Below are 27,079 nucleotides of genomic sequence, written 5' to 3'. Positions count from 1 at the left end.
TAAGCTATAAAAACAAACATGACCAAAAGGCCAATAATCAGATAAAAAGAACATTGTTTGTTGTTGTTTTTGCCTAAATGAACTAAAAAATGCAATAAAAAAATCTATTCTGTGAGACCTTGAAAGGGTTTATAACTCAAGCCTGATTACAACCTGCTCTACCCTCTGAGCCACAGCCGCCTCAAGAAGAAGAGTTCCAAACGGACGAATCGTTTACTGACTACGCATCTACCACACAGCGGCTACCGTCATCGCTGCTGGAGTCACTGAGACACACTGAGAGCGGTGAGGAAAAAACACCTTAATAACGACTAAAATAGCGATGTTTAACATATACAACAAGTGACAACAGAGTGCTGTCGGTTAGGTAGTTGAATCTACCTTCATGTTATCGTTAGTTTGGTGGCTATATGTTATAAATAACGACAAGAAGGTGACATCACAGCCGCGGCCTGGTTCCGCTGCTAGCCGCTGATTGACAGCCTGTCAGTTGGTAGCTAGGTGTAGCTCATGTAGCTGTTGGTGACGTTTCAGTTGGTTTGTTATGATCTGTATGATGTGCTGCAGCTGGCCATCGAGTTAACTATGCTATGCTGTGTCTGTGTTGGTAGCTCAGCCTGAGTGAATCAACATCAGCATCCACAGTGTGTGGCCTGCTGCTGCTGCTGTGGAGGATCCCAGCACCTACACGGTGTAACATTAGCTAGTAGACACCAAACACCCAGAGCCTGGTGGCCTCTATTAACGTAAATAGGTGGATGACATGTAATGTTAGAGGTGTGCAATACATCCAGTGTTGTATGACAAGTCATGTTGTGTTGTGTCATGTTGCAATGACGATGCAATTGACAATCTAAAATGATTTTGTTGCACACAATGTACATATAAACTGGCTCATGTGTGTTGTTTTCAGCAGTGGTCAAGAGAGACCATCACAGAGGTGACACTTAAAGGGAAAGACCACCCAAAAATAGAATTTGCATCATGCTGTTCAAGTTGATCTGGACAGTCAAGTCAGTATCTAAACATATACCCAAGATCTAAATGTAACTTGAATGTTTGACATCATTAGTTGACATTTTTAAGATGGTGACAATTAATGCATCAAAGGACAATTTATCCAAATTGCGTCTTAGCAGTTGTTCTAGTATTCTCTATGTAGTAGGGCTGCAGCTAATGAATCATGATTCTTGTCATTATCGGTTAATCTCTCAATGGCTGTCAATCGATACAAATATTTAATCACTATTAATTGCATTATTGTCATTAGTCAATCACGATTAATCACAAATTAGTCACACATTTTGTATCTGTTTAATTTGTACCTTAAAGGGAGATGTGTCAAGTATTTAATACTCTTATCAACATGGGAGTGGGCAAATATGCTGCTTAATGCAAACACATTTATATATTTATTATTGGAAATCAATTAACAACACAAAACAATGACAGCTATTGTCCAGAAACCCTCACAGGTACTGCATTCAGCATAAAAAAATATATGCTCAAATCACAACATGGCAAACTCAAGACCAACAGGCAACAACAGCTGTCAGTGTGTCAGTGTGCTGACTTGACTATGACATTATCATAAAGTGGGCATGTCTGTAAAGGGGAGACTCGTGGGTACCCATAGAACCCATTTACATCCACATATCTGGAGGTCAGAGGTCAAGGGACCCATTTGAAAATGGCCATGTCAGTTTTTCCTCACCAAAATTTAGCCTAAGTTTGTAGCGTTATTTAGCCTCCTTCTCGACAAGCTAGTATGACACGGTTGATACCAATAGATTCTTTAGGTTTTGTAGTTTCATATAATGAAAGTATCTTCATTCTAGCTTTAACTCTGACAGCCCTATCCAAAACCTAATGGTATTTAAGGCCTTTCACATAAGACAAAGAAAATCAGTAAATCCTCACGATTGGCTTTTTTTATGGAACACAGTAGAAACAGCACAGGTGTAAATATATATATATAATAGAACAGAGCCATCGTTAATGTTATTAGTAACACCTGCTGTGCTTTTCCTACCATGCCAAGACATCTGGTGTGGAAAAGGCCTAATCAGAAGCTGGAACAAGGGATTTTGTGGCATTTTTGCTTGAAAAATTGTCAACATTTGTCTCTATATACAGCCAGAACCTCATTCATATGTCTTAGAGAAATAAGTTATGAATTCTGTTTAATGTTATATTATCTCATCTACTCCACTGATGTCACCTGTGCCTCGTTAGAGACTGGTGTTTGGTCTCACAGTGAGTTTTTCTCACGTCTTCCAGGGTGTGCCTCACTCTCTCTCTCTCTCTCTCTCTCTCTCTCTCTCTCTCTCTCTCTCTCTCTCTCTCTCTCTCTCTCTCTCTCTCTCTCTCTCTCTCACTCTCTCAGTTTCTGTTTATCCATCCTTCCGGCCACCCACACTCACGCTTAAAATTTTGGCCCACATCAGCTCCCAACCAAACAATATTTTAGACTACACAGTTTCTGGCCTTGACAGGTTGTTTTTGCCGTCTCCCTTCTAAGAAGATCAGATCACAAACATCCCTCCGAATCCTCTGCCAGGATCTGCTTAGTTTCATTACATTTTTGTGCAAACGATGATAATTAGTTTTTATGAATCAGCGCTTGAGGATTTGTTTATGCCTAAACTCATCTCAGTTTTTCCATGATATGACTAATACCGAATACATGTGGCATTATGTGACCACAGTAGTTGCACAAGGTGGCGATGTACAGTAAGGCCGATTAAGTTGATTCTCATATTGTTTACCACTGAATATAGCTGAACAAAATATGAAACATCCCAGGCTAAAAAGCAGATTCCTTTATGTTGTTCATCTCTGTTTGACAGTCACACAGCCACAAAAGAGGCCATTGTGCCGGCTTGTCTTGTGAGTGAATAAGGATGTACTGCATAGCTGAGGTTAGGCAGCAGCAGCTGGCTCTGTTGTTTTTGTACAGCCCACCAAAGCACCCATGAGAAGCTAGGAGGTCCAGGATCAGCAGAGGAAGGCCGTGGCATGTGCTCTACCCCTCTGGTTCTCAGGATGCAGGATGGGCTCATCAATAGGACCGCCTGCCTGTGTGTCTAGACTCATCTAGCTGCTTTGGACCATACCTCAAAGGAGAGGCTTGGATTTCTTGGGAAACTTTTCCTTCTTGTACACTGTAAATATTTTGCCTCCTTTACCCGCTCTCTCATGCTGCTTACCAAGTGTGTTTCCCCTGCTCAGTCAGAGCACACACACCCCTGTTCTCCTGCCTCGCTGTTTGATCTCTGATGCAGGCCTCACTGTTTAAAGAATATCAAAGAAGCAAGGGCCTACTATAGCTTATCCTCACCACCAGCATGACAAGTCTAGGCCTACTTTTAAGCGCTTGAGTCATGTTATTTTCACACGGGGTTTGAAGAAAATGTGGTCTAGAAAGTTGGCTGTACAATCTGAAAGAAAGCACAAACCAGAAGGTTAACTGTTTTGCCTCCTGTGGTGAAATGCTTTGTAATCTGTTTCACAGGCTTGATTCCATTGATGTTGGACTGGAACAGGTGCAGTGACGACATAGCTCTTTGTTGCATGTAAACCAGTGGCTTTGTCACATCACGCTTCCTGTTTTAGCATGTAGGTGTGCAACAGTAGATGGAGAGATAGTGTGATATCTCTTTGTTTACTATTAACATAGATCTTGTCATTGCTTTGTCATGTGATTGTTGCTTTGGTTGAGGGCGAGACAGCTGTAAGAGGAGCATCTAAGAGCAATAGAGACATTGCAGAGGATTGTTGATGGAACTAGAGAGAGAACCTCAGACACACAAGGCTCAGCAGTGGGACTTCATTTCAGCAGTTCGACCTTATTCCTTAAACTCACTAACTGTCATTTTCCTTGTACTTACAGGTGAGCGGCCAGACAGCCACGTGCAGCTCTCTGTTGCCATGGATGCCTATGCACGTATTAGAGGAGTCCCCCTGAGGTCCAGGGCCTCTGTCCGGAAAGAGGTATGTCTGCCGGGACGCTGCATCTTATTCTGCAACCATCTGTAGTGTATCTTTTGATATATATTCAAGTCATGTGTAAAAGCAGACAAATAAATAAAAGAAGATGCACAAAATACTGTTCTTCACTCATCTTGCATGCATACCCATACCCATACCCATACCCATACATTGTTTTATTTGTTGTGCTTCGTCACGCATTGATTTTATTATTTAAAATGGGTAAAATCTTATTTCGTCGTAGAGCTGCGTGCCGTGCATTGATTCGCTCAGCCCCTCCTCGCCTCACTCTCTTTCTCACAAACATATTGACGACGGACCGGTCTGTGAACAGCCCCTCCTCTCCGTGCACACTCTGAATCAAAACATGATCATGTGCGGGAGGAAGGATTGTTGCTGGCTTTTGCCCGCAGAGAAGACGGCTGGCTATTTAATAAGCAATTTAAGAAAATGTGGGTGTGCCTCATGAAAAAGCGCAGAGACACACGTGGGAAACACTGTACATGCACGTTGTTTTCTCATTATTTCTCATTAAATCTATTGGGTAACCATATACTTGGGCTTAAAAACAATGTGTTTGCAGACTGTGCGTGACGGTGGGCCGCAGTGTGTGAAGAGCCTCTTTAGGAATAAAAAGGAGCTATGCAGCGTTGGTCTAGAGCTGCCAAGCAGAGACACCACAAGACTGACAGAGGTTTGTCACACTGACAGCAGTGCAAACATATATTCAAAGCTCAGCTGTATTCAAACATTTAATAGTGACCATCAACTGTGCTCTTTCAGATTCATTTTGTGTGTCTGCCTGGGCAATGTGAAGGGGAAGATGTCACCCAACAGGTACGTTTACTCACATGAATTATGATAAAACACTGAAAGAATGTCCTGCTTATAGACTTGCACTTGTCAAATACAATCCTGATATGGTAGTGATGGACATTGGGTCATATTTTTGAGGTTAGAGGTTGTAACAAAAATAATTTCTTGTAATTAACAATTTGACCCACAAGCTAATATGCTCCTGACCCGTGTCTTCTTCTTCTCTCCCAGGCTCTGTTATCTATGCCAGCGGGGCTGTGTGAGCTTCTGAGGTCCCTCCACGTTCACAGCCTCAAGAATGACGAGGTTCTGCTGCTCAAAGACTCCCGCAGGCTGGCAGAGCACAGGGACGCCGGGCCTCAGGTAGGTGACAGATCTTTCATATTGAAGGAATGTGCTCAGTCAGCATGTTGAGTAGTATGAGTGAGCATATGAGTAAAGCAGAAGTGAGCAGTAGGCAGGGAAGTGACAGTGAGGGGAGAGAGTAAGGAGAAGTAAGAAAAAGCTACTGTACTGAAGGTTTTTTGTTGCGAGTAGCTAGATCTATCCTAACAGGAAGTTATTTCTAGGGCTGTCCACAACCAAAGAAATTATTATCCGGCTAACACACAATTTTGTCGACTAAGCGATTAGTTGATTTAATCTACAGATCTGTAAAACTGAGTTCCTTGACAAAGAATCACACAAAAGCACCACTTTAAATCTGGTGTTTATCAGAGATGTGCTCATAAGTTTCTTAGAAATAAGTCATGCAGCATGAAAAAGCATAAAAAATTACTAACCGACTAAAGAAAAGAGGGGGCAGCCCGAGTTATTTTCTTTCAAAAAGCCCTAGAGGCTCAAGATCATTTCCTGAGAGAACACTATGTCTCCATAGAATTTGGTCCTGTTTTAATGATTTCCCTGTAAAAATGAGCCTTACCCTAGAGCTCGGGTAACTCGACAAGTGCTAATGACAGTTTATTTAGGAAATAAACTGAAACAACACTAGAAACATGCACATTTGAGTACATAAATGACCCTCTTGGTAGATTTTTATTATATTAGGAGACACATTTGACTTTTAATGTTCATTACAAAAACTGAGTCACTTTTTCGGTGCATTTTTTATTGTATGTCCCTAAAATTCTGCATTTGTTGACTGAATGGGTTCCCCATATTCATGGCCTTGTCTGTCCCCTGCATGTAAACATACCAAGTCGTTCTCACGCTCTTGAAGAAGTGCAGGTGGGAGGGACGAACAAAGATGTTGTCTTTCCAGCCCACGATTGCAGCCTTGTCCTTCCTGGTCCTGTGTGTGTGTGTGTGTGTGTGTGTGTGTGTGTGTGTGTGTTTGGGTACGCACAGGCCCTGCGGCTCTCTCTGTGGTTTTGTCGTCCGTGTCAGACAGCGAGACCTCCCACCTATCTGCAGTACAGAGTGGACTAAGTGATTCTGCACATGCAGCAGATCAACTCGCAATCAGAGTACAGACATAACAATACACCTCCGTCCCTTCTTCCCCCTCCTGTAAGATTAGGATAAAACAAATTCCCATGTGAATTCTGCGAAAATCTTTGACATTATCAACTGTGACAGTTTGCATACTCTGTCTCCCTGTCGGTTATAAATGTGGCCATTTTTCTCTAATTGAGCTGATTAAATCAAAAGGCTTAATTTTCAACATTTCTTTTTCCCTTCTCTTCCTTTCTGTTTCTCTTTCCCTCTTTATCTGTCTTCCTCTGCTTTTAGTGTTGGTTAAAGGCCGTGTGTGTGCTGAGGCATAATCCCAGCACCAGTGTCTACCCTCAGGCCAGTGTAGCATCTTTGGTGGGCTTGCTGGGGTGCTACATGGCAGGCGTACGCTATGCTCTGGAGCTCCAGGCTCTTCAGAGGGGCACAGCTGAGCCCAGCCAGCCAGAGGAGGACGACACCAACCAGTCGGTCTCATCAATCGAGGATGACTTTGTCACGGCCCTGGAGCATCTGGAGGAGGACGACACAGGAGACAATCCCTGTAGGTTTAACATCTAATGCTTAGTGGCGTTTAGTGGCCTCTGGTCTCTTATGTAGAACATCTTGTGATCCCATCAGCTGATTATACGTAGAGACTTCTGTAAATTCCAAAAGAATAATGTCAGTTCACTGCTAGATGGCGCTCATAAGTTATTTTCTTGTTGGATTTTTTCTTCTACTTTTTTATATAATCAAGGCACAATGGATGACAGCTTTTGTTTTCAGTAGGGCTGTCAAAGTTAATGCGATATTAACTCTTTAACGCAAATTTGTTTGAACGCAAATTTGTTTTAACGCCGCTAATTTCTTTAAAGCATTAATCAATCTTTTGGAGATCGTAAGAGGCTCAGTTTTTAAGATGGAGTGAAGATACTGGTATCATATGAAACAGGAAAACCTAAGAATTCATTGGTACCAACCATGTCATACTAGCTGGTGAAGAACTTGAAGAGAAGGAGGTTAAATAACGCTCCAAACTTGCACTACATTTTGGCGAGGAAAAACTGGCATGGCCATTTTCAAAGGGGGCCCTTGACCTCTGACCTCCAGATATGTGAATGAAAATGGGTTCTATGGGTACCCACGAGTCTTCCCTTTACAGACATGCCCACTTTATGATAATCACATGCAGTTTGGGGCAAGTCATAGTCAAGTCAGCACACTGACACACTGACAGCTGTTGTTGCTTGTTGGGCTGCAGTTTGCCATGTTATGATTTGAGGCATATTTTTTATGCTAAATGCAGTACCTGTGAGGGTTTATGGACAATATTTGTCATTATTTTGTGTTGTTAATTGATTTCCAATAATAAATATATACATACATTTGCCTAAAGCAGCATATTTGCCCACTTAAATATTTGTATCGATTGACAGCCCTAGTTTTCAGTTAGTTTTCTTTGTGTTTATCTTTTAAAGTCCTCTTCTGTATGTACGGTATATAACCAGTTTCCTCCCCTCTTCCCTTTCATCTCCCTCTCCACAGCTGCTGTTTCCTATCGCCTTTTTAAAAAGCGTGACGTGGCATCACAGACAGTCCCAGCCCACAAGAGAAAAAAGGAATTAGCAGGCGCCCGCATTATCATAAGCTCATCGTCGAAGAAGAACTCGGCCAACCATAATTCTGGTCCAGATGTGTCTGTCACAGTGCAGAGGTCATCGGGCGTGGAATCCCAGTGGACTTACTGCAGTCCTGGAGCTCGTCTCCCCTCGCCTCTGATGCATGTCAGTGAATCAGAAGAGTCTGACGGCTCCAGCCCCAGCCCAATCATTTTCCTGGATGAGGTGGGCTACCAGAAGAGCCTGCTGGCCAAGCTGGACATCCCCACGGTGCCAGGGGGGCCCAGAGAGCGAGTTGAGGACTCGGACTCTGAAGTCAGTGAATTCTTTGACAGCTTCGACCAGTTTGATGACCTGGAGGACCTGAGCTCAGACAACTGCACTCTCGCGCTGCCTCTGGACGCCATCAGTGCCCCAACCAAACAGAGCCAGACCAGCGGGTCAGCATCCAAATATGTTTCTAGGGGCTGCTCCACCAAGGGTATGAATCCCCACCGCTTTGACCACCCCACTCTCCCAGCCAATGTGAAAAAACCCACTCCTCTGAAACCAGGCTCTCCCTACCCACATCACTCCGAGGTGCCTGATTCCCCTCGACCAGTGCAGACCCCCTCTGACGAGAACGGTGGCCCACTCTTCAGCCCTGTCAGCTCCTCGGCCTTCAGCCCCTTGGTGGACTCTAGTGGACCACTGGAGTACTTCTGGAAGGCGGATGTGGATGGACGGGACAGCTCAGAGCTGCGTAAACCCCAGGATCTCTGCTCTCTGTATAAGACCTACTCAGACTTTGCCAGCAGTCTCTCCAAAGAAATTCTAGGATCCGTGTGTGGCTACCAGTCTGCCGTTGACATCAGCGAAAACAAGAATCTCAGCTGCGTCTGCCACAAGGAATTCAAGAACCCTTCGGGCTACCTGATGAAGCTCTCAGAAATACAAGAGACAGTAACGGTGGCCACGCTGCAGAAGAAGTCCCAGTCTCTGAAGGATGGCATTCAGAGGTTTGCCACCGACCTGGTGGAAATGAGCTTGGGCAGCGCCTTGCGAGACCTCCAAAAAGGCGTATCCTCCTGTACCACCACCTTGTGTCACCTAGCCGCCAGGCTCACCTCCTCAGTGTTTCAGATGGCCTTCCATGAGATTGGCATGCGCCGCGCCTATGTGTTGAAAGAACGAGCAATCAACGGATTAGCTGGCTTCCTGGTCGGAGAGGCCGTGTCGGGGGCGCTGAAGGAGTTCCTGACGGTGAAAAAGCAGATTTTCCACAGCACAGTGACACAATTTGCTGCAGATCTGGCTGAAGAGCTGGTGTTTGAAGGCATCATGGAAGTGTGTCAGTTCTCCCACCCCTCAACGCCTCTCACACCTAGTGATTGGTCCTTTGGCCACGGGCACGAGAAGGAGGAGGAGGAGGAGGAGGAAGAGGAGGAGGAGGTGGTTACCTCCTATGCTTCAGACTTATCTGAGTCGGTTATCCAAGAGGCCTTCATAGAGCTCTCTCAGGCTGATGTTGCCTTCACTAGCCAAGCAGCTATTAGTGTGTCTCTGGACAACATCTGTTATGTCAGTGCCGAGAACACGAGCGCTCAAACCTGCAGTACCTTTGCTAACCAGCAGGTTTTAAGTTCAGCTGGAGCGGTCCCGGGGCCTTCAGGAGAGGACGCTACCTGCACGGTGAAGAAAGCCCTGTTCACTGTGTCAGGCATGGCCAGCTGTATTCCTGTTCCCCAAGCAGGCCAAGCCCTCTCCCACCTCCAGGATCCAGAGGAGACCATTCAGTATAAGTCTAGCTTGTCAGAGACCCCACAGGCCAGCCCCCAAAGAGTTACTGACACCACCACACCTGCACAGACTCACCTTCACAGTCATGGAACTCAGACTCCCGTACCTGAAGAAGACCCCTCCCAAGGAAAGTCCCCATTCCAAAACTTCTCGGGCAACATGGTGGATATGATCGTAACGGAGGCTTGTGAGCTAATAACTGCTTCTAAGATGAAGAAGAGTTTTGGTGACTGTGCTGATTTCTTTACAAAGACAATCGGGAGCAGAAGGGACTCTTCTTCTAAACTGGAGACGGTTAATGATGAGGCTCCAGGTTCCCCTTCAACGCAGGCAGTTGCTGGCTTCAGATATGACTGTAGAGAGTCTGTGTATGTTAGGAAGGGCGGCCCTGTTGAGCCAGCAACAGACCATAACATTCCTCACATTTCCTTTCAGACAGGCTCTCAAAGCCAGGGGAGAACCAGCTGTGAGTTAGACCCCAGGACCAGAGGTGTGGCTGAAACACATCCTGTGATGATGGATACTCTTGATGTGCCGGGTACAGAGATGGGTGGACAAAGGAGGATATCTGTTCCTGGGGATGACTCGGCTCCGAGCTCCGGCCAAAAATCCGGCGGGACTCCTGGCACTCCCCCTTCTACCCCTCAGCAGCCCAGCGAGGTGTCCAAGGAGAAGCAGATAAAACGGTTCTCCAAGAAGCTGAAAAGCAAGCTGGCCAAGGAATTTTCCCCCGCCACCCCCCCACCCACTCCTCACTATCAGCCTGGCCCAGGGCCAAAAGACGTCACCCCTGAGGCGGACAAGGCTGAGTTCATGCTCAAACTGATGAGGTCTCTCTCTGAGGAGGCAGATGGTAATGAGGATGAAGACGAGGAAGAACTGGCAGAAGAGGGTGGCGTCGGTGGCACTAACAGATGTTTAGAGACAGCGGGCGGCCGGCATGAACTAAACCAGATGTCCGCTCGGAGGATGTCCAACAAGGAAGCTCTCCATTATGCTGAGCGGCTGGCTTGCCACATTGTCTCCATGGCAACAGAGATGGACACCCTGGGAGTGGCGGAGGAGGAGGGGGAGATGAGCAAGGGCAGCGGGAGAAGGAGAGACAGCGTGGCTCAGTTCTCAGAGCAGACCTTGAACACCTTGTGGGTCTACGCCGGGGAGGTGGCGGGAGAGGTCATCAACGATGTGAAGAGGATGGTGAGCTCTGCACAGCAGTGTCCATATCACAGAAGAAGAAGCTTTGACAGATCTAGCTCTGAATGTTTGCAGCAGCACCACCAAAACCAGTCTCAGCCCAGTACGGACCAGAACAGAGACTGGAGGGTAGGGAAGCTGGCTGAGCAGTGGTCTAATGACCTGATAGCCTCTGTCTTCCGGTCTCCCACCTCCACTTCAAGCACCGTCTCCAGCTCCAGCTCTGGCCTGTCTTCTGAGTATCCCAGCTGTGAGAGTGTGACAGATGAATATGCTGGCTACCTCATCAGGGTGCTGAAAAAGGAGGGAGGTAGTAGGGAGTTGGTCCTGGACCAGTATGCGAGCCGTTTGGCCTACCGCTCCATAAAACTGGGCTTGGCTCACGCCAGTCGCAAGATCAAGCAGAGATCCTCCAGCACCCGCCTTCACTCGTCCAAGTCGCTGCCAGATGAATGGAAAGCTTCTGGAAGCGAAGCCTCGTCGCCAAAGGACAGAGTAGAGTCAGTAGTTAGTCCTTCAGGCGAGGATGCTCAGTGTTGTTGCAGAGACTCTGAGGAGCAGAGTCAGAGGGAGTACATGGATCTGGTCAACTTTGCAGAGTCTTTAGCTTACAACATCACCTGTGATGTCACACGCAAGCTGCATCTCTCCTCTGCACGACTGCCCAAGTCTCTCACCGACTCCTGTCTTTATAAGAAATCCAAACTTGAAGACATGGCAGAGAATCTCATCAGGAACTCCTTCTCCTGCCCCCTGTTGTCCAAGGAGGGTAAAAGCAGGCATTACCACAGCACAGGAAGCCTGTATGATGGAGGCTACAGGGGCAGGGTGATGCAGGTCATCGAGCATTACGCCAGGAAGATAGTTGACGACACTCTGAAGATGAGCCTGGCTTCAGTTGGACATTCGTCCCAGGAGCACCAGAGGACCCACGACAGACACTCTCACACCCAGAGGTTGTCTGAGGGGCCGACGCTGGGCCAAGCCCTGGGGGAGAGGACATGCCGTTATTGTCAGGTCCAGGAGTGCCCGTACTGCACCAAACACAGCAGGCACCACCACCAGCCGGTATTACAGAGGAGGAAAAGGGGCCCAGAATGCCCGGCGAGGGCCGAGCGTCTCTCTAGCCTGGAGATCCCCAAGATCCACATTGACCTGGACCACAGGGCAGTGTTCGCAGAGGGGATGGTGTCCATGGCAATGGAGACAGCTAAACGTGAGCTGAGCAACACCAGCCTTAATGCCGACAGCGGCATCGGCCACGATGGAACCAGCTACGCCGAGAGCCTGACCGCTGAGATCATGACGTCAGCTCTGTCCAACATCTGCCAGACCGGCAACATCAGGTAACCAGTCATGTCCATATGTTCCTGTCATGCCTAGGGCCACGCATACATACCATAGTATTTAAGCAGCTTTGTTTAATTGATTTTGTATTGATTGATAAATCTAAAATATGGTGCTTTAAAGCTGCTACTATTTTATATTTACTTCCTACCTAATGTTACCATTTTAATACATTGAGAGCATTTTCATCATGAATTTGTTAGTGTAAATATTTGCATCATTTTTGAAGCCCTCTGCTCTTTGTCTCCTCTGTGCATTTAGCTTCCCAGGTAGAGAAGCCACCGAGTCCTCCATGTCCCAGCAGCTGAGTGTCGGAGATGACAGTCTGGGCAGCTGGTCCAACCTGAGCTTTGAGGACGAGCACCAAGACGACAACAGCAGCTTCCTCCACCTCAGTGACAGGTATACAAGCATTAGCCTTCTCGTACATACTGAAGCGTACCAAATATCCAGTTACCTGTAGAGCACACTGCTGCTATCTCCCCTTCTGTCAGTATTTTACTGTAGTAATAGATAATGAATATATTTTGCAGATTACCAGACACTAAAAGCAAACAAACACTGGGACATGCTGTAATACGTCTATTATTACCCTTCTGGTTTTACTATTGCGGTAATATTAACCATCCTTATTGGCACAGCATCATACCAAAATGCTAAAAGCATGTCATTATTTATTTATGCGGTATCGGTTAGTAAGGGCTTCTGCTCTGACTGTTTTTTTAATACCATACACAAAATGAAATGACAGGGGAATTTGATTCTTGATTTAAGGGCGGGTCCATTTAGGTTTTTATATTGTTCTGTAGCTTCCCAGTGGTGTTCCTTATGTATTCAAATACAAACATTCACATTTTGGTCGAATTATGCTGGTTTTAGCGTCAAAATGCTATTTAAACAAGGCCCTTCTAAAATCTTTTCCCACGTGACCTGACGTAGGTTTCTGCATGATAACGCTGCTACATTTACAGAACATATACATCTTTTTAGTCAGTGCATTAACATTTCATCCAGTAACTTAGATGGCGGTCAGCATGCTCCCAGTGTGGAGAAGCAGACAGGAGTACCGGCAAGGAAGCTAAGCAATGCACTGCTGTGGACACCATAGTTCGGATACGGAAGTCATACAATAACACAAACAAACTTACCAATCGATGCAGCTGTAGACCAGCAACTCCTGTGTTCTGCTAGGTAAAATTACTGTTTTTGTGAATGGAGTCTGGTGGCTTTGAAGACAGCGATATAACTGCTTCAGTCTCCCGTCAGAAGGTGCTGTCTGACGGCGAGGTAAAGTGGTGAAAATATTCTAAATATAATAAGTATTTTAAGACTCCATTCACAAAAGCAGTAATTTTACCTCGTAGAACGCGGGAGTATACACACAACCCCACTTCAAAAAATCCAAACCAACCCTTTCAGTTATTTCCAAAGTTGGCACAGCTAACATTGACTTAGCTAGTGCTAGTGTTCATATTATTCATAACCTTTTTGATTAGCTTACTTTGGAAACCTGCGTCACTGCTTTTTGCAACAGCTGAGGGGGCGTATCATTTGAAAAAAATGGAACAGAGTGCAGATGGACCTTTCCCCCTAGCAGTTTTAATCGTGATAATAAACCATCTAAAGTATGATTTGCCAGAGGGGTACTGACAAATAAGCAAATTTCAACACAGATATTTTTATGAGTAGGATTTAGGCTCAGGTTTCAGGCAGTTTTTGCATTTTCTACCAGGAGTAGAAGTAGTAGGAGTAGGAGTCATTGAAGCCCCTGCTGTGAGCTGGGTACAGTTTTGTCTTCCCAGCATTTCCCAGAAAGTATGCGGCGATAATGTCTTTGATATGATGACAGCTGCTGTTGCCATCATCTCACTGACAGGGATGCTTTTTCCAATAGGGTGGCAACAACAGGTGGCCCGTCTCAGCTACATATGTGCTCACTGTGTTTTTTTCATTTGGTCTTTTTTTTAAATGTGAACAATCTAATCATGGGTTTTATAAAAAAAAAAATTAAGATGAGATAACATAGGATGTAAGGGAACATGTGAATTTGATCACTCTGGTAACAAGCAGTGGACTTGCACAGTTGAATTCTCGGGAGACAACGCTGACATCGTTGTAATATTTCAGTTTGAGCAGTATAATTTATTTCAGTGTAGTCATGGACCTAAAGAATGAGGTTATCACTTTAGTCGTGCTGTGTCAGTTTGTGCTGTTCATCTCCTCAGACCCAGAGCTCTTTCATTGCTAGTGTTGGACAGCGTTTAGCAGGAGTCTCCTGTGGTTGCCTCTAGATGGGAGGCTTCCCAAGGTCAGCACAGGGCACAGTGTATTGTTTGGGAAATCTCATTTAGACTTGACCGCCAAAAAGCAATTTTCTGTAATTCGTGCAAGTGTTGCATTATATGTGAGCTTGAACGGATGTGTTGTTTAAGATTTCAAGTAGCCGTCTCTGCAGCCAAGTTCCTCTCAGAACGTTTGTGAAATACACCACAGGGAGAAGAGCTAATTAGTAGTTGTGACAGAATTGGCCTTCTGTTCTTGGACGGACATCGTCACTATTTGTGTGTATGTATGCAAAAAAAAAGAGGGAGAGTGGGACCGAGTGAGTCTGAGTATTGGCCCTCTAAGAACCCTTTCACAAGCCAACATTTAGTCCGTTTTAATCGAACTTTGGAGCGGTTTGTTTGGGCGAATTCATCTTTTTCATCCCGAGAGCTTCCACTTCTATGCAGGGAATCGCGGACTTTGATGCTGTCAACGTTTTTTCACTTTGACTCGGCACTGATCGACTCGGCACAAATCCATTCTCCTTCTGTTTATCTCAAATGACTTTATAAACGTCACTATTTTGTGGACTTTATCTATCATATTCTGTATGTTCTCTTCGGCCCAGATGTCAAGCAAACATCAGACTTCTGCAGAAGTCCACGTCAGTCCTCTCCCACTCATGTTAACCTGTCGTTTACTTGTGTCCAGGGAGCCTGTGTTTTGATTTGCTTGGAAACGGTCCAAGACCACCTCTCGGTCCGGTTGTTGTGGTCCGCACCAGAGTACGATTATTGCGTTCACAACTGCCCAAATGAACCACACCAGAGTTTGATTAAAGCAGACTAAATGTTGGCTCGTGAAAGCGTCCTCATACCATAACCAAAACGCAGGCTGCCTGTGTGGGCATTTGTTGAGATGGGCTTAAGTAAACGACAGATTAACATGAGTGGGAGTGGACTGACCTGGACTTCTGCAGAAGTCCGATGTTTGCTTGACATCTGGGCCAAAGAGAACGTCCAAAATATGCTAAATGAAGTCCTCAAAAATAGTGACTTTTATAAAGTCACTGGAGATAAACTGGAGGAGAAGGGATTCGTGCGTGAAGTCCGCAATTCCCTGCATAGAAGTGGCAGCTCTCGAGACAAAAAAGATAAATTTGCTCCTTTGTACACTGTGAAACTGAACCAGACTAAATAGAAGATAAACCAAAAGTATCAATTTTACTCTGATTCGGACTAGACAAACGGACTATGGCTTGTAAAAGCGCCCTATGTTACATGGTCTCATACCATTCTCCAGCCTCTGGGAATTGGGCTGTTGACATTTCTGGCAAAGGTTGACATCTCTATGGAAGCAAAACTGACAACATTTGAGATTCTTTCCCCGGATCCTGAACAACACAATGCGTTAGCATCGAGTTATTTTGCCATCAGGGCCAAGTTAATGTATTATAATATTTTCTAAAGGTGTGTCCTTGAATGCTCTCTTCACTTCAGGCAGTGTTTCTGGAACAAAGGAACAAAGTCCACCATGTGTAATTCATTAGACTCTCTTCAAAAGCACACTCACACCGTATCCGTTGAGCAGGTGAAATAACGGCAGGAAAAAAAAACACCTCGGAGGGCTTATTGAGACACTGAGCGTGATGATTGACTAAATGAACAAGCTCTCACCGTGTGTCATTCACTCAAACCGCAGGGAGAAAGCTGTAGCTGAGGTAATGCAGATTAACGGAGGTATTTTTAGGTATCAGAAACGTTCCTCCCTTCAGCCTCACTGAAGAGCGCTGCACGCCACGGTGTGCAGGTTCCAGCCAGCAGGCTAATCATTCACTAATTACAGAGAGAGAGTGTGTGTTGTTGCGCTTATGTTGTCAGCTGGTTGTCCTGGTGGAACCCATAGGATTATCGGTATTAAGCGAGGACAAGAATGTAATGATCTCACATTTTAGGCCTTTAGCAAATTGTCTCGATCAACAGATGATTCAGTGGGTGGAAAAAATCAGCATCATTTGAAGAATCCCCCTCTGTTTTGAAACCTCGCCTGTCATTTAGAGGATTATTCCAAATGCCAGAAATTGTCATCAACCTGAGTGGTGTTATTTGAAGCTACATGATAGATGTGGTCATTATAGCAAATTGGATGAAACTGCCGCAATGTCTTATACCCTAGGCTTGGGCGGTATCTGTTTTATCATACCATCATTTGTCAGACTAGAGACGTAACAACTTCAAAGATGGGTGAGTAGTACTTGCTGTCATCCGACGTTGGTGCTTTTTACACTGAACAAACACGTTTTATATTGGGATATTTACGACCATGGCGGCGATTTCAAAGCGAGCAACAGGAGTAAATAGAAACGAGGCGTTCGACAAAAGATCAGCCCAAAACGGCGCACCGTGCTGCGTAGTGCTGCATCGCTCGCAGCCAGTTAGGACACAGTGTCATGGACATAATGTGCAAAAATATATAATTGAATAGTTCGTATATTCATTTTAAAAAACACATAGGTTCTTCGAACGGCATTTTTGGCCAATTTTGACCGCCCTAACACACAGCGGCTGAACGGAGATGATATGCCGGTGGTGGTGGCAGACTGGCAGTTGAATAAAATCATGTGGCTATAAACTGCTTTTGTAGTTTGAAGACAGCTAAACCCAAAACACTGTCGCTATCTTCCTGAGCTCAGCTGCCTGTAACACCATAGAGACCGACCGGTACGTACAATATATCACATCAATACAGCATCATAGAAAGCAGAGCGTCTGTATTTCTGACTCTACTGAAAATCATTTCTAAATAACTTGGTATACCGTAATACTGCCCGAGCCTATTATACCCTGATCTTTGTACCATTTCAGTAGCTCTCCTGTGATTGTATCCCTCTTAGCGAGTAGCCCCTCTGTCAGTGTTACAGCGGTGCGTTACTTGCCTTCTCTCTCCAGCAGCAATGGGAACAGCAGTAGCTGGAGCAGTCTGGGCCTGGAGGGGGAGGCGTGTGAGGATCGCATGTCCTTCTCTCCCTCTGACAGGTTGGTTCAGCGACTGGTCGACACGGTGACCTTTCCAAAATGCCTGTAAGACCTGGAGGTTCATCCAGAATGGGACAAAGGAATAGTTGAGCTATTGAATTTAATATATGAAGCCAAAAGTAATTAAGGAAGCGTGCAACAAATCCATCAGTGGGAAATCTTGGCACAAAATTGGGAGCAGGGAATAATAGCTTCATCATATGAAAATGATTTACGAGATTGTACAATGGTATTTTGATTTATACTTTGTCTCATACTGGGAACCACCAGCCCCTTGCATGACCGCACATAGCTTTAAATATAAATAGGCTTGACATTGCATATGCTTGTTGATGGTGATGTCTGCATGCGATGTATTACTCAAGCTTTGCTTGTTCTGCATTTGCTTTCATGTCATTTTTGTTGCTTAATATGATAATTTGTAGTGTTGTTATATTTTGCATTCATGTTTTTTGACTGTTTAAACCCACAAATAGGTTCAGATATTAGTCCTGCAGGTGTTTCCATCATGGGCCTGTTTATGTAAAAACAAATTAAAAAACACACTCTGAGAAATACTGCAGCATTGACACATTCAGTCTGTACTGCCAGCCACTTATAATCATACCATTGTTTTCTCAGGCTGGTGAATGTGTTTTTGCTTCCATCCATGCAGCCGCTTGTTCCGGCTCATAGCAATGCAGCACTATCAATCAACATGTTCATCAACACGCTCTTGCAGGAAACCCCAGTATCATTGGAGGCTGAGAGTCTGCCATGTTTAGGTTCTCCTTTAAACAACAATGTTTTCTTGAGTTTTATTTTCCATCAACATGCAGTAGTGAATGAATGAATTCAGTTCTGTTTGGCAGCTGATAATCACTTCTCAGGTGTCAGAGCTTCCCCACAGACATGTGAATGCACCAGCAAGTTAATCAGTGCTTTACAACGGCATGATTAGTACTCACAAAAACATTGACAAAATATGCACTGTAATTAATGACCTATCGGGAGCATATTGATGCATGTTGATGTTGACACTGGTCTAACGTCACCTGAAACCAGGGGCAAAACTGCTACAGATTTCCCTGAAAAGGGCTAAAACTTGCAAAACTACTGTTGTGGTCAATGGAAAACTTTACAGAAAAAGGAAAAAAAATACATTAAAGAGTGATCTAAACCCAAATCCACATCAATATGGAGCCTGCTGACGAAAAGCAGAGGACTGGCCATCAGCACCATTAATTACAATAAAAAATAAAAAATAATAAATAAAAAAAAATATGATGACAGACATTCGAAGCTTTATTCAAAAAACCTCAATTGAAGCTTTGCATGTAAAAACAATAACATTTGGTACAGCCCTGATAATACTGTACTATGACAGCTAACATTGTAATATAATTGAGTGTATCAAAGCAATTAGAAGGGCTATTGCAATAGACTTATGGCAATATTGTGTTTTGATGTAATGAAGTAACCTATTTTGACAGGTATTTAATTCACTTGATTAGATAAAAACACATTTCCGCCTTGTTATTTTATCCATAAACGGTATCTGATTGGCTGATTTTTCAGAAAACGAATGGTATCACAATTCATATCTATATTATGATGCAAAATAACACATACAGGACAGTAATAGAGGATTTTATATGTACTGTATCGCCCAGTCCTTCATCTCAAGAGAACTTCATTTAGCACCGAGGATCAGCAAATAACAGCTGGCCAGTTCAGTGTCTGCCATTAGGTGGCAGGTTTCTCACACATTCACATCTGTGGTTCTGTCACTTCTAAATGTGGCAATTAAAAACATCTCAAGATTGTAAGATTACCTCATATAACTTTGATTTAAAAAACAAAACTTTTGCTACTACAGTTGTCAATATCAGCAAATACACTGGTGGGTTTGTACTCTTCAGACATAGATGATAGATCAAACTATAGTTACACTGGTATTGTTCTTTAATGCATGGCTTTATAGTTGTGCTGTCCTGTCTGTCTTAGTTCTTAGTCCTCCTCTCCTCTGCTATGACGACGTCATCGCTGCTTCATGATCCCGTAAATGTGAAAAGTCTTGTAAGGCGTCCTCCTCGTGGAAAGAGAGCGATATCCTTCTGTGATATTGAGCAGAGTCTAAGTGTCTGTAGCCGTGGGCTGTGTCAACACCACTGTGATTAACAATCTTATAAAGTGGAGAAATGACTGTTTACCTGTCGGCACGTCACACTGCAAATATTTGCACAATTGACAGAATGGATGTTGAGTAGATGTTCACAATGGGAAAAATCAACTTTCACACTCATCAAGTGCTCTTAGTCATTGTGTCTTAACTGGCAAAAAGACATTGAAGCTGAAAAGTAAATTCTCTGGGATATAGAATAAATATTGACGGGAAATATGCAGCGACGTGTGTAAGATGTCTTCTGAGCAGGATTGCTTTGATTACAGTGCATGTGGCTTCTGATATCCTGCTATGCTTATATATCAAAGGCTGTTAGCTTAAGCATGCTTATTGTCATTCGTGTCTCCTTGCATGTGGCCTCGTCTCCTCAGCCTTTTCTGCCTTCTCACTAATAACCTGTGTGACTTTTCTCATCTCACAGTGACAACACTGAGGACAAGGAGACTGAAGTCAAAGAGGAATCCAGCGGTAAGGATGTTTTACTGCATTCAGCCTCTGTATATAAAGGACCTGTGTGTAACATTTAGAGGGATCTAATATAATATATTAATAAGTATGTTTTCTTTAGTTTATAATCACCTGAAAATAAGAATCGTCATGTTTCTACAGTAGCCCAGAATGGACAAACGAAACACTGTTAACTTTTCCTGCCTGGGTCGGAGTCAATGATGTTACTCACTCCCGTCACCGCTGTTCGCTCTGTCTTGCATCACCACTCACTTCCCACGTACACACACACACACACACACACACACTCTACACACTGGCTCTGCTCCAGATGACCTACGCTTCTCTTATAACATCTGGCTCTAGAGAGGGCCATTCGCGTTTTTGCATCGGCCACCGTAGCTCTCCAACCCGCCTGGCACGCAGGAGAGGCTTCAGTTGGTTGCAATCTCCTCACCTCACTGCTAGATACCACCAGATCCTACACACTGCACCTTTTAAATGCTGCATTTTCTAATTCGGTAAAAGCTATTGTGGAACAAGGTTATAATAGCTTTGAATTTTAATTGTTTTTATTTTAGTTTTGACTTTTCAATTTCAATTTAGTTCAGTTTTAGTTAGTTTTCAGAGTGCGTTTGCTAGTTTTAGTTTTTCAGAAAGTTTTAGTTTTAATATTTTAGTTCTACAGTATTAGTTTTTTGTGAGGGCCAGGTATAATGTCTCAGAAGTATGCAGCTACATATACATACATATTAGGGCTGTCAAAGTTAACGCGATAATAACGTGTTAACGCAAATTCGTTTTAAAGCCACTGTTTTCTTTAACGCAACTTGCGATTTTTAGGTTGTAGCGGGCTACATTTTAAAGCTAGAGTTAAGATACTGGTATCATATGAAACTAGAAAACCTATCTAATCTCCCTTTAAGGTCAATTTTGAAGAGATAAATGTGCAATTAATTTGTGATTAATCATGATTAACTATGGACAATCATGCAATTAATCTCCATTAAATATTTTAATCCAAAATGTTTAATTTTTAATTTTTGCGCAACTTAATTGAAGCAGTTGCAGGATGAAACCATCTCCTGGAACGTCAAGTCTGTTCAGTTTCTGACTCCTTTTTTTTGGTTGTGATATATTATGGCTAAAAAACAAAAACTGAGATGAATTTACGTTCATTTTTATTTTATTTTTATCAGTTTTTTACCCAGGCAATATCATTTCAGTTTAGTTTTAGTTTTTCTTAAAGGATATAGTTTTAATTTAGTTTCAGTTTACTAAAACTATTTTACCCTGTTGTGAACTAGACTTTCCTAAAAATACAGATTTTGGCACAAAAACAAATCAAACATTTTAACATAGCACACTTGTAGACAGCAGAGGGATTTGGGGAAGAGACGGAGCCCCCTCTCCTAATTTGAGGTCTTGCTCTTTCCACTCCTCGAGACTCAGAACAGTTGGCCCCGTTTCCGGCTGTCTGTGTGCGTCTGTCTGCCTGTCTGAGTGTGTTGTAGCCGGGGATTTCACCACCCCCGTATTCAGCCACACTAATGCTCATTCAACCACTCCTCTCCCTCCAGTCAGTCATCTTATGTTATGTGTGTGTGTCAAACCAGAACAGCCCCCAGTGAGGGGGTCCGGGGGGACTCCTCATTGGGTCTGTTGTACTGTGGGAACGTGGGAACCCGGCACAGAGCTGGGGGGAGCAAAGGACTGCTACATGTGCAGCAGAACACACTAATGTACAGTAGACTCGTGTCTGATCAGTGATTAGAAGAGCCAGCTGTATTAAAATATGCACGGATGTTTCCTGTTGAATGAACCACATGTGTCTGTGCTGCAGGGACTCTCTGCGTGGACAGGACTCAGGTGCCGGCTCCCAGGACCACACTAGTCGTAGTGAACTCGGATGTCAGGGAGCTCGGGCGCGGCGGCCCTCATCACGTGACCCTCGACCCTCAGCTTCGGAGCATGCTGCAGTGGGTGGCGGCCTCCATGGCCGACGTCCCCCAGATCCAGCTGATCCCTGACAGAGAGCTCCAGCAGGTGATTACCCTCAGTCTGTTCTTAACACCATCACGGTGGTATTTATTATTAAACATCAACGCTTTCCTTAACCAAGTCAGAATGCTTCAATGAAAGAAGTCATCCTCAGCAACACAGAGAAAAGCAATACAGCAAGGTGCCAGCACTTAACTGAGCGCATAAGGACCTCTGCCATCTCTGTAAATTACATTTTATATACAGTTCTGTGTAGTAATCTTTGATTTGAACGTAGTTTCCCCAAATCCCCTCCTTCCATGATTCCTCATGGATCAAGTTTTTGTTTGACTATATTTATATTACACTGCAAATTACTCCTGAAAATAAAACATAAATCAGAAAGAGAAAATACTGGAGAAACGTCCCCTGACAGAGGATAATTGTGTGTTAGAGATCACTTTGGTCAGCCATTCCTCTGGCAACTGGACAAGGCGGCTCCACTACTATTTCACATCTCCGCTTTACGAGACATGACTCACTAGAAACCCTTAAACATTCACCCAGATCCCTTTCTTGGCGGTGCGCTACACTTATAAATCTGAATTACAATTGATCATCCTTATGTGGCCTCTCTTTGATTATTGAAGTGCTGATAACTGTGTGCCCTTTCAGCTCCCAGCGGTGGTTCAAAGGCTTCGGGAGAGGAGGTGGAGGGCAGGAGAGCTGCTGCACACGCTGCTGCGCTACTGTGAAGAAGGTCAGACGCACGGTCCGACCCAGGCCAGGGAGGAGGCACTCCAGGCGGGCAGAGAACCTCACCGCATCCCCCTCTTCCAGTGGCTCCTGGAGCACGCCTAGGGCCAATCCTTCTCCATCTCCCTCTCCATCTCCCTCTCCTCTCCTCTCCCTTTCCTCTTCCTCTCCTCAGTTCCAAACAGGGCTTTGCAAACTCCACAGCCCCTAGAGGGCGCCATACAAATCAGCCGATCTAACTAACTTAACTCTGATGAATGTGGGTGACGTGTGCTCAGCATTGCGTGCTGTGACCAAGAGTACTTCTGTTGTATCTTATTTTCCTTTCCACCTTCTGTTTTGTTGTTGTTGCGGTTTTTGTTAATCATCGGGCTGCGTTCATCACATGTGTTGATTTAATGAGCTGGCCCACCTACACTTGTGAATTGAAGCCCTCACACCTTGCTGCCATTGTGCTTGAGCTACAGAAAGAAAAGGAGTGAAGAAAGAAAGAGAGAGAGAAAGACCCATCCCATCTGTTCCAGACAGAGATGCAGTGAGTTGAGAGAAAGAGAATGTGTTTTTTGTTAGGGAATCCCCATAGCTGCTGGGCGGATGATGTCATCACACCCACAGCTCACCTCTGTGGTGTTTCCACATGTTAAGAGACCAACTGTGCGCTCTCACACACACACACACACACACACACACACACACACACACACACACACACACACACACACACCACACCCTTGTATTATTATCAGAGGGAACCCGAGCTGCACCGACACTCATCAACAGTTATTCCCCCATTAATAATTGTTGTATTTATCCACTCAGTGACGTTTTTCTCTGGAGCTCTGAATGACGTAACTGCTGCCATCATGACTCGTCACATATGATTGATATGCTGCCGTACGTGCAGATTGACAGGACGCTGTTAAAGTTGCATATCTTTAGTAAATTGTACTACAGTCGTTTTGCGTTGATTATCAAATCAGTAGAATGAGAAATAGCACTTGATGAAGTTGCCTCTTTGCCAGTATTCCTGTTATATCTAATAACTGTAACACTGCTTGCCTCGCCTCAATCTCCTTGGTTGTCAAACTTAGTAATTGGAGTGGATGATGTTTACCAGGGCGGTCGGTATTAAAAAGTATATTTTTGTTGAAGGTAATCAAACATGAAATGCTGCTCGAAGCTATGAAAGAAGCCATGATAGTTGCTTAATGTTGCCAAATGAAACCAATAAGGTGACTGACTGTCCTCCAGTCAGTAGTAAGTGTGTGTGATCCTCCGGTCATCTGTGGTCCAGTTCTTGGAAGATCCAGTGACGTAGATAGTGGACCTTTTAGTAATTAAAGACACCGGTTCTGCACCTCCAAAACCACAAACTAACAGCATGTACATAGCTCAACCTTGGACTCACACATTTTTGTCACCCACGCTCCACAGTCACCTCGTGGAATGAAGAGTACCACAGCTTCCACAGAGCGCTAAACTCCTCTAACACACACCCTTGTTACTCACCAGCCCCCATATGCGTGCATCCCCATGCACAGGCACTAACTAGCTACTTGCTGAGATGCACTTTTTTTTTTCTTTTTTTTTTTAATTGGCCGAGGAGAGACTGGGCATTTCCACTCCTGCCCTCAGACCTCTCCTGGCCTTTACGCTGTGAATTTACTCCTCAGCATGGACGGTCACTTAAAGCTGCAGTGGGTAGAAATGGAGCAAATATGATTAGAAAATATCACTATATCTCGATAGTAGTGCATGAGACAGGTAATCTGAAAGAAATCATGTGCCTATGTGTCCTCCGGTGCTCCTAACAGCATCTGCAAGATTTCACAGACAGGAGGAAAACAACCAGTCAGAGCTGATCTGGAGTCTGCCATCTCTGAGCAGCTGTCAATCACTCACAAACTCCAATCAAACGGTTAAACTAGGCAGCGCTGATCAAATATGAATCAATATTCTGTCACTGTAATGCCTATTTCTCTCCTCACATGTTTTCAGAAACATCTTGTAGTGTACTGTTTAGCTGTAAAATGAGTAAGTTTGTGATCCTGCAGTCATGCTGAGATCAGTTGAGGAAATACCAAGCACCGCCCACCAGCCGGAGCACAGCCAATAGGAACGCTCTCTCTCTCTGAAATGACCTGTGATTGGTCAAAGTCTCCCGTCACAGGCTAGATCTTTTAAAGCCTGAAAACAGCCATGAAGAGGTGCTGAAGTCGCACTTGAATTACAATATGCTGAAAGGTTATTATGGAATTTTTCTGCCTACTGAAGCTTTAATGACGTTCATGCACAGAACCCCCCCTCCTCAAAGAATTGCTATTTATTTATTATTTTCTTTACGAGGGACCCGGAGATGCTGCGAGGTCCTCAGATTCATATCAGGACTTTCCCCTTGAGTTTGAAACACTGTAATATACCACAGCCTCGCGTCTATTCTTCTAAACTAAGTGTTGTTGGTGGTGCTCACCTGCATGGCTGAATCTCCATTGGCTTTTAAAGCTCAACTTTATTCTTCTTCTCGATGTATTGGCTTACACTAATTGAGCTGCAGTGATTCGTCTGTGTCCACACACTGCCTCCCAGTATGCTACGGGCCTCTGTTACTGCTTTAACCTCCAGGCTGCCTATAAGTATGGGTCATATAATCTTAAAGGTGTTTGTCCTGTATTATTTGTTTACAAAAATGACTATATCACTAAATCCACTATTTTTAAAAAATAAAATACCACGTTATACCTGCTATTAAAGATAATAGTAGAAAAGAAGACAGTCAAGTATTAACCTGAGAAGTGAGAGAGTGCATATATATCTTGGTTTACATGAAAGGAATGTATTAATGACATGAAGAGAGCGAATCACAGTGTACAAACTCTCTCCCAGTGTGAATGTCTAGTTGTTAAAGTAGGACTTTCCCAGGTTTTTTCCACTGCCCAGCCCCCCCCCTTCTATTTTCTTTCTTTACCTACTTTACATTCCTGTGCATCCCAGCTGACCTATAGCTCTACAGTATATCGTTGTGTTTGTGAAAGCTGATTGTGTTCCTGCAAAGACTTCATTTAGAAGCAGATACTGTAAATCTGTTTTGCTACTGTCGTTCCCAGTGTTACTTTCTGACCACAGGAAAAAAAAGAAAAACGAGAGAGCTGTAACCTCACCTCCACTCACTTCTGTATTTTTCCTGCTTCCTTGTAAAACCCTGCCAAATGAAAGATATTTAATAAATTATGTAAGTTATATAACAGTGAGTTCACTACTTGTTCTCCCTAGTGGCATTGCTGAATAGTTTACACATTCGAAGCTTGAAGTCAGACGTTTATGTTGAAGCTTGGTGTGACAATAAAGCTTTTTCATGTGCTCTTATGTTTTTTCTCCATTTAATGAAAATGTAGTTATGTGTGATATTGTTGCATTACCGATAAAAATCAAGTTTCAAACACGGAAATTAATTTAGTTTGCCTTAAGCCTTTCGCTCAATGAAACAAAATCCATTAGTAGGGCTTTAGATTTCTTTAGTAGATTAGTCATTTTTATGCTTTTTTCATACTGAATGACTTCCAAGAAACGTATGAGCACATCTCTGGTAAATTTAGAGAAGTGGTACATTTAAAGTGGTGATTTTGTGTTTCTTTGTAGAGAAACTCAGTTTCACAGACCTGTTGATTAAATCAACTCATCGATTCGTAGATAAACAGAAAATTACATCATCAATAATCCGATTGATCATTTAATTCTTTTACCAACAGAAAAGCCAAACATTCCCACCTTCTAAAAAAATTAGGATTTTCTGGTTTTGTCATTTTGTAAATTGAATATTTTTGTCAAAACAAAAAAATGTTAGGTCCACTATGGGCTCTGGGAAATTGTGATGAGTATAAAGCTGATGCAAACAGACAAAGGACTCAAATGAAAGACTCACTGAGAGATAGTGAACAAAACGTCTTTACTAGAAGGCAAAGGAATCCAAAAACACTCGGCAAGATTTGAGTAAAGGTAACTGAAGGTTGGTCCAAAAACACTAGGAACTTGTGGCTGGACCACTTACTGAAACAGATAAGACAAACTTGCACAGCTAAAGGGGAGCACACAAACTAAATACACAGAGAAAGGAGGATGATAACGAGGTACAGGTGAACACAATCAGGACGGGGCAGACGATCAACACAGGAGGGAAACACACACTATGGCAGGAGGTGAAGTATCTGAAAGGAGAGACAGGTGAGTAAATAATAACTGGAAACAAGGAAAACATA

The 27,079-nt window shown here is 43.8% G+C and overlaps 1 protein-coding gene across 4 annotated transcripts; it reads left to right on the top strand.

Annotated features, from left to right (window-relative positions):
- Positions 1 to 159: 159 nt before the first annotated feature.
- On the top strand, positions 160 to 26,189 carry akap11 (A kinase (PRKA) anchor protein 11). 4 transcript variants are annotated; one of them, XM_074657669.1, is made up of 12 exons: positions 160 to 285; positions 3,893 to 3,993; positions 4,574 to 4,684; positions 4,774 to 4,827; positions 5,038 to 5,169; positions 6,538 to 6,802; positions 7,786 to 12,178; positions 12,441 to 12,581; positions 17,393 to 17,479; positions 20,065 to 20,111; positions 21,934 to 22,136; positions 22,746 to 23,301. In XM_074657669.1, exons 2-12 carry the CDS (start codon positions 3,931 to 3,933, stop codon positions 22,929 to 22,931), a joined length of 5,682 nt encoding a protein of 1,893 aa, XP_074513770.1. In that variant the 5' UTR covers positions 160 to 285; positions 3,893 to 3,930; the 3' UTR covers positions 22,932 to 23,301. The 4 variants fall into 4 exon arrangements, with proteins under 4 accessions (XP_074513770.1, XP_074513768.1, XP_074513769.1 ...); XM_074657667.1 differs by having other exon boundaries at positions 183 to 285; positions 17,396 to 17,479; positions 22,746 to 26,189; XM_074657666.1 differs by lacking the exon at positions 160 to 285 and adding an exon at positions 3,146 to 3,166.
- The last annotated feature ends 890 nt before the right edge of the window (positions 26,190 to 27,079 follow it).

The sequence above is a fragment of the Sebastes fasciatus genome, chromosome 14 (genome assembly GCF_043250625.1).
Source record: "Sebastes fasciatus isolate fSebFas1 chromosome 14, fSebFas1.pri, whole genome shotgun sequence".
NCBI classification, from domain to species: Eukaryota; Metazoa; Chordata; class Actinopteri; order Perciformes; family Sebastidae; genus Sebastes; species Sebastes fasciatus.
The sequence above is the reverse complement of the archived record's forward strand: the minus strand, read 5'-3'. Positions and strand labels throughout refer to the sequence as shown.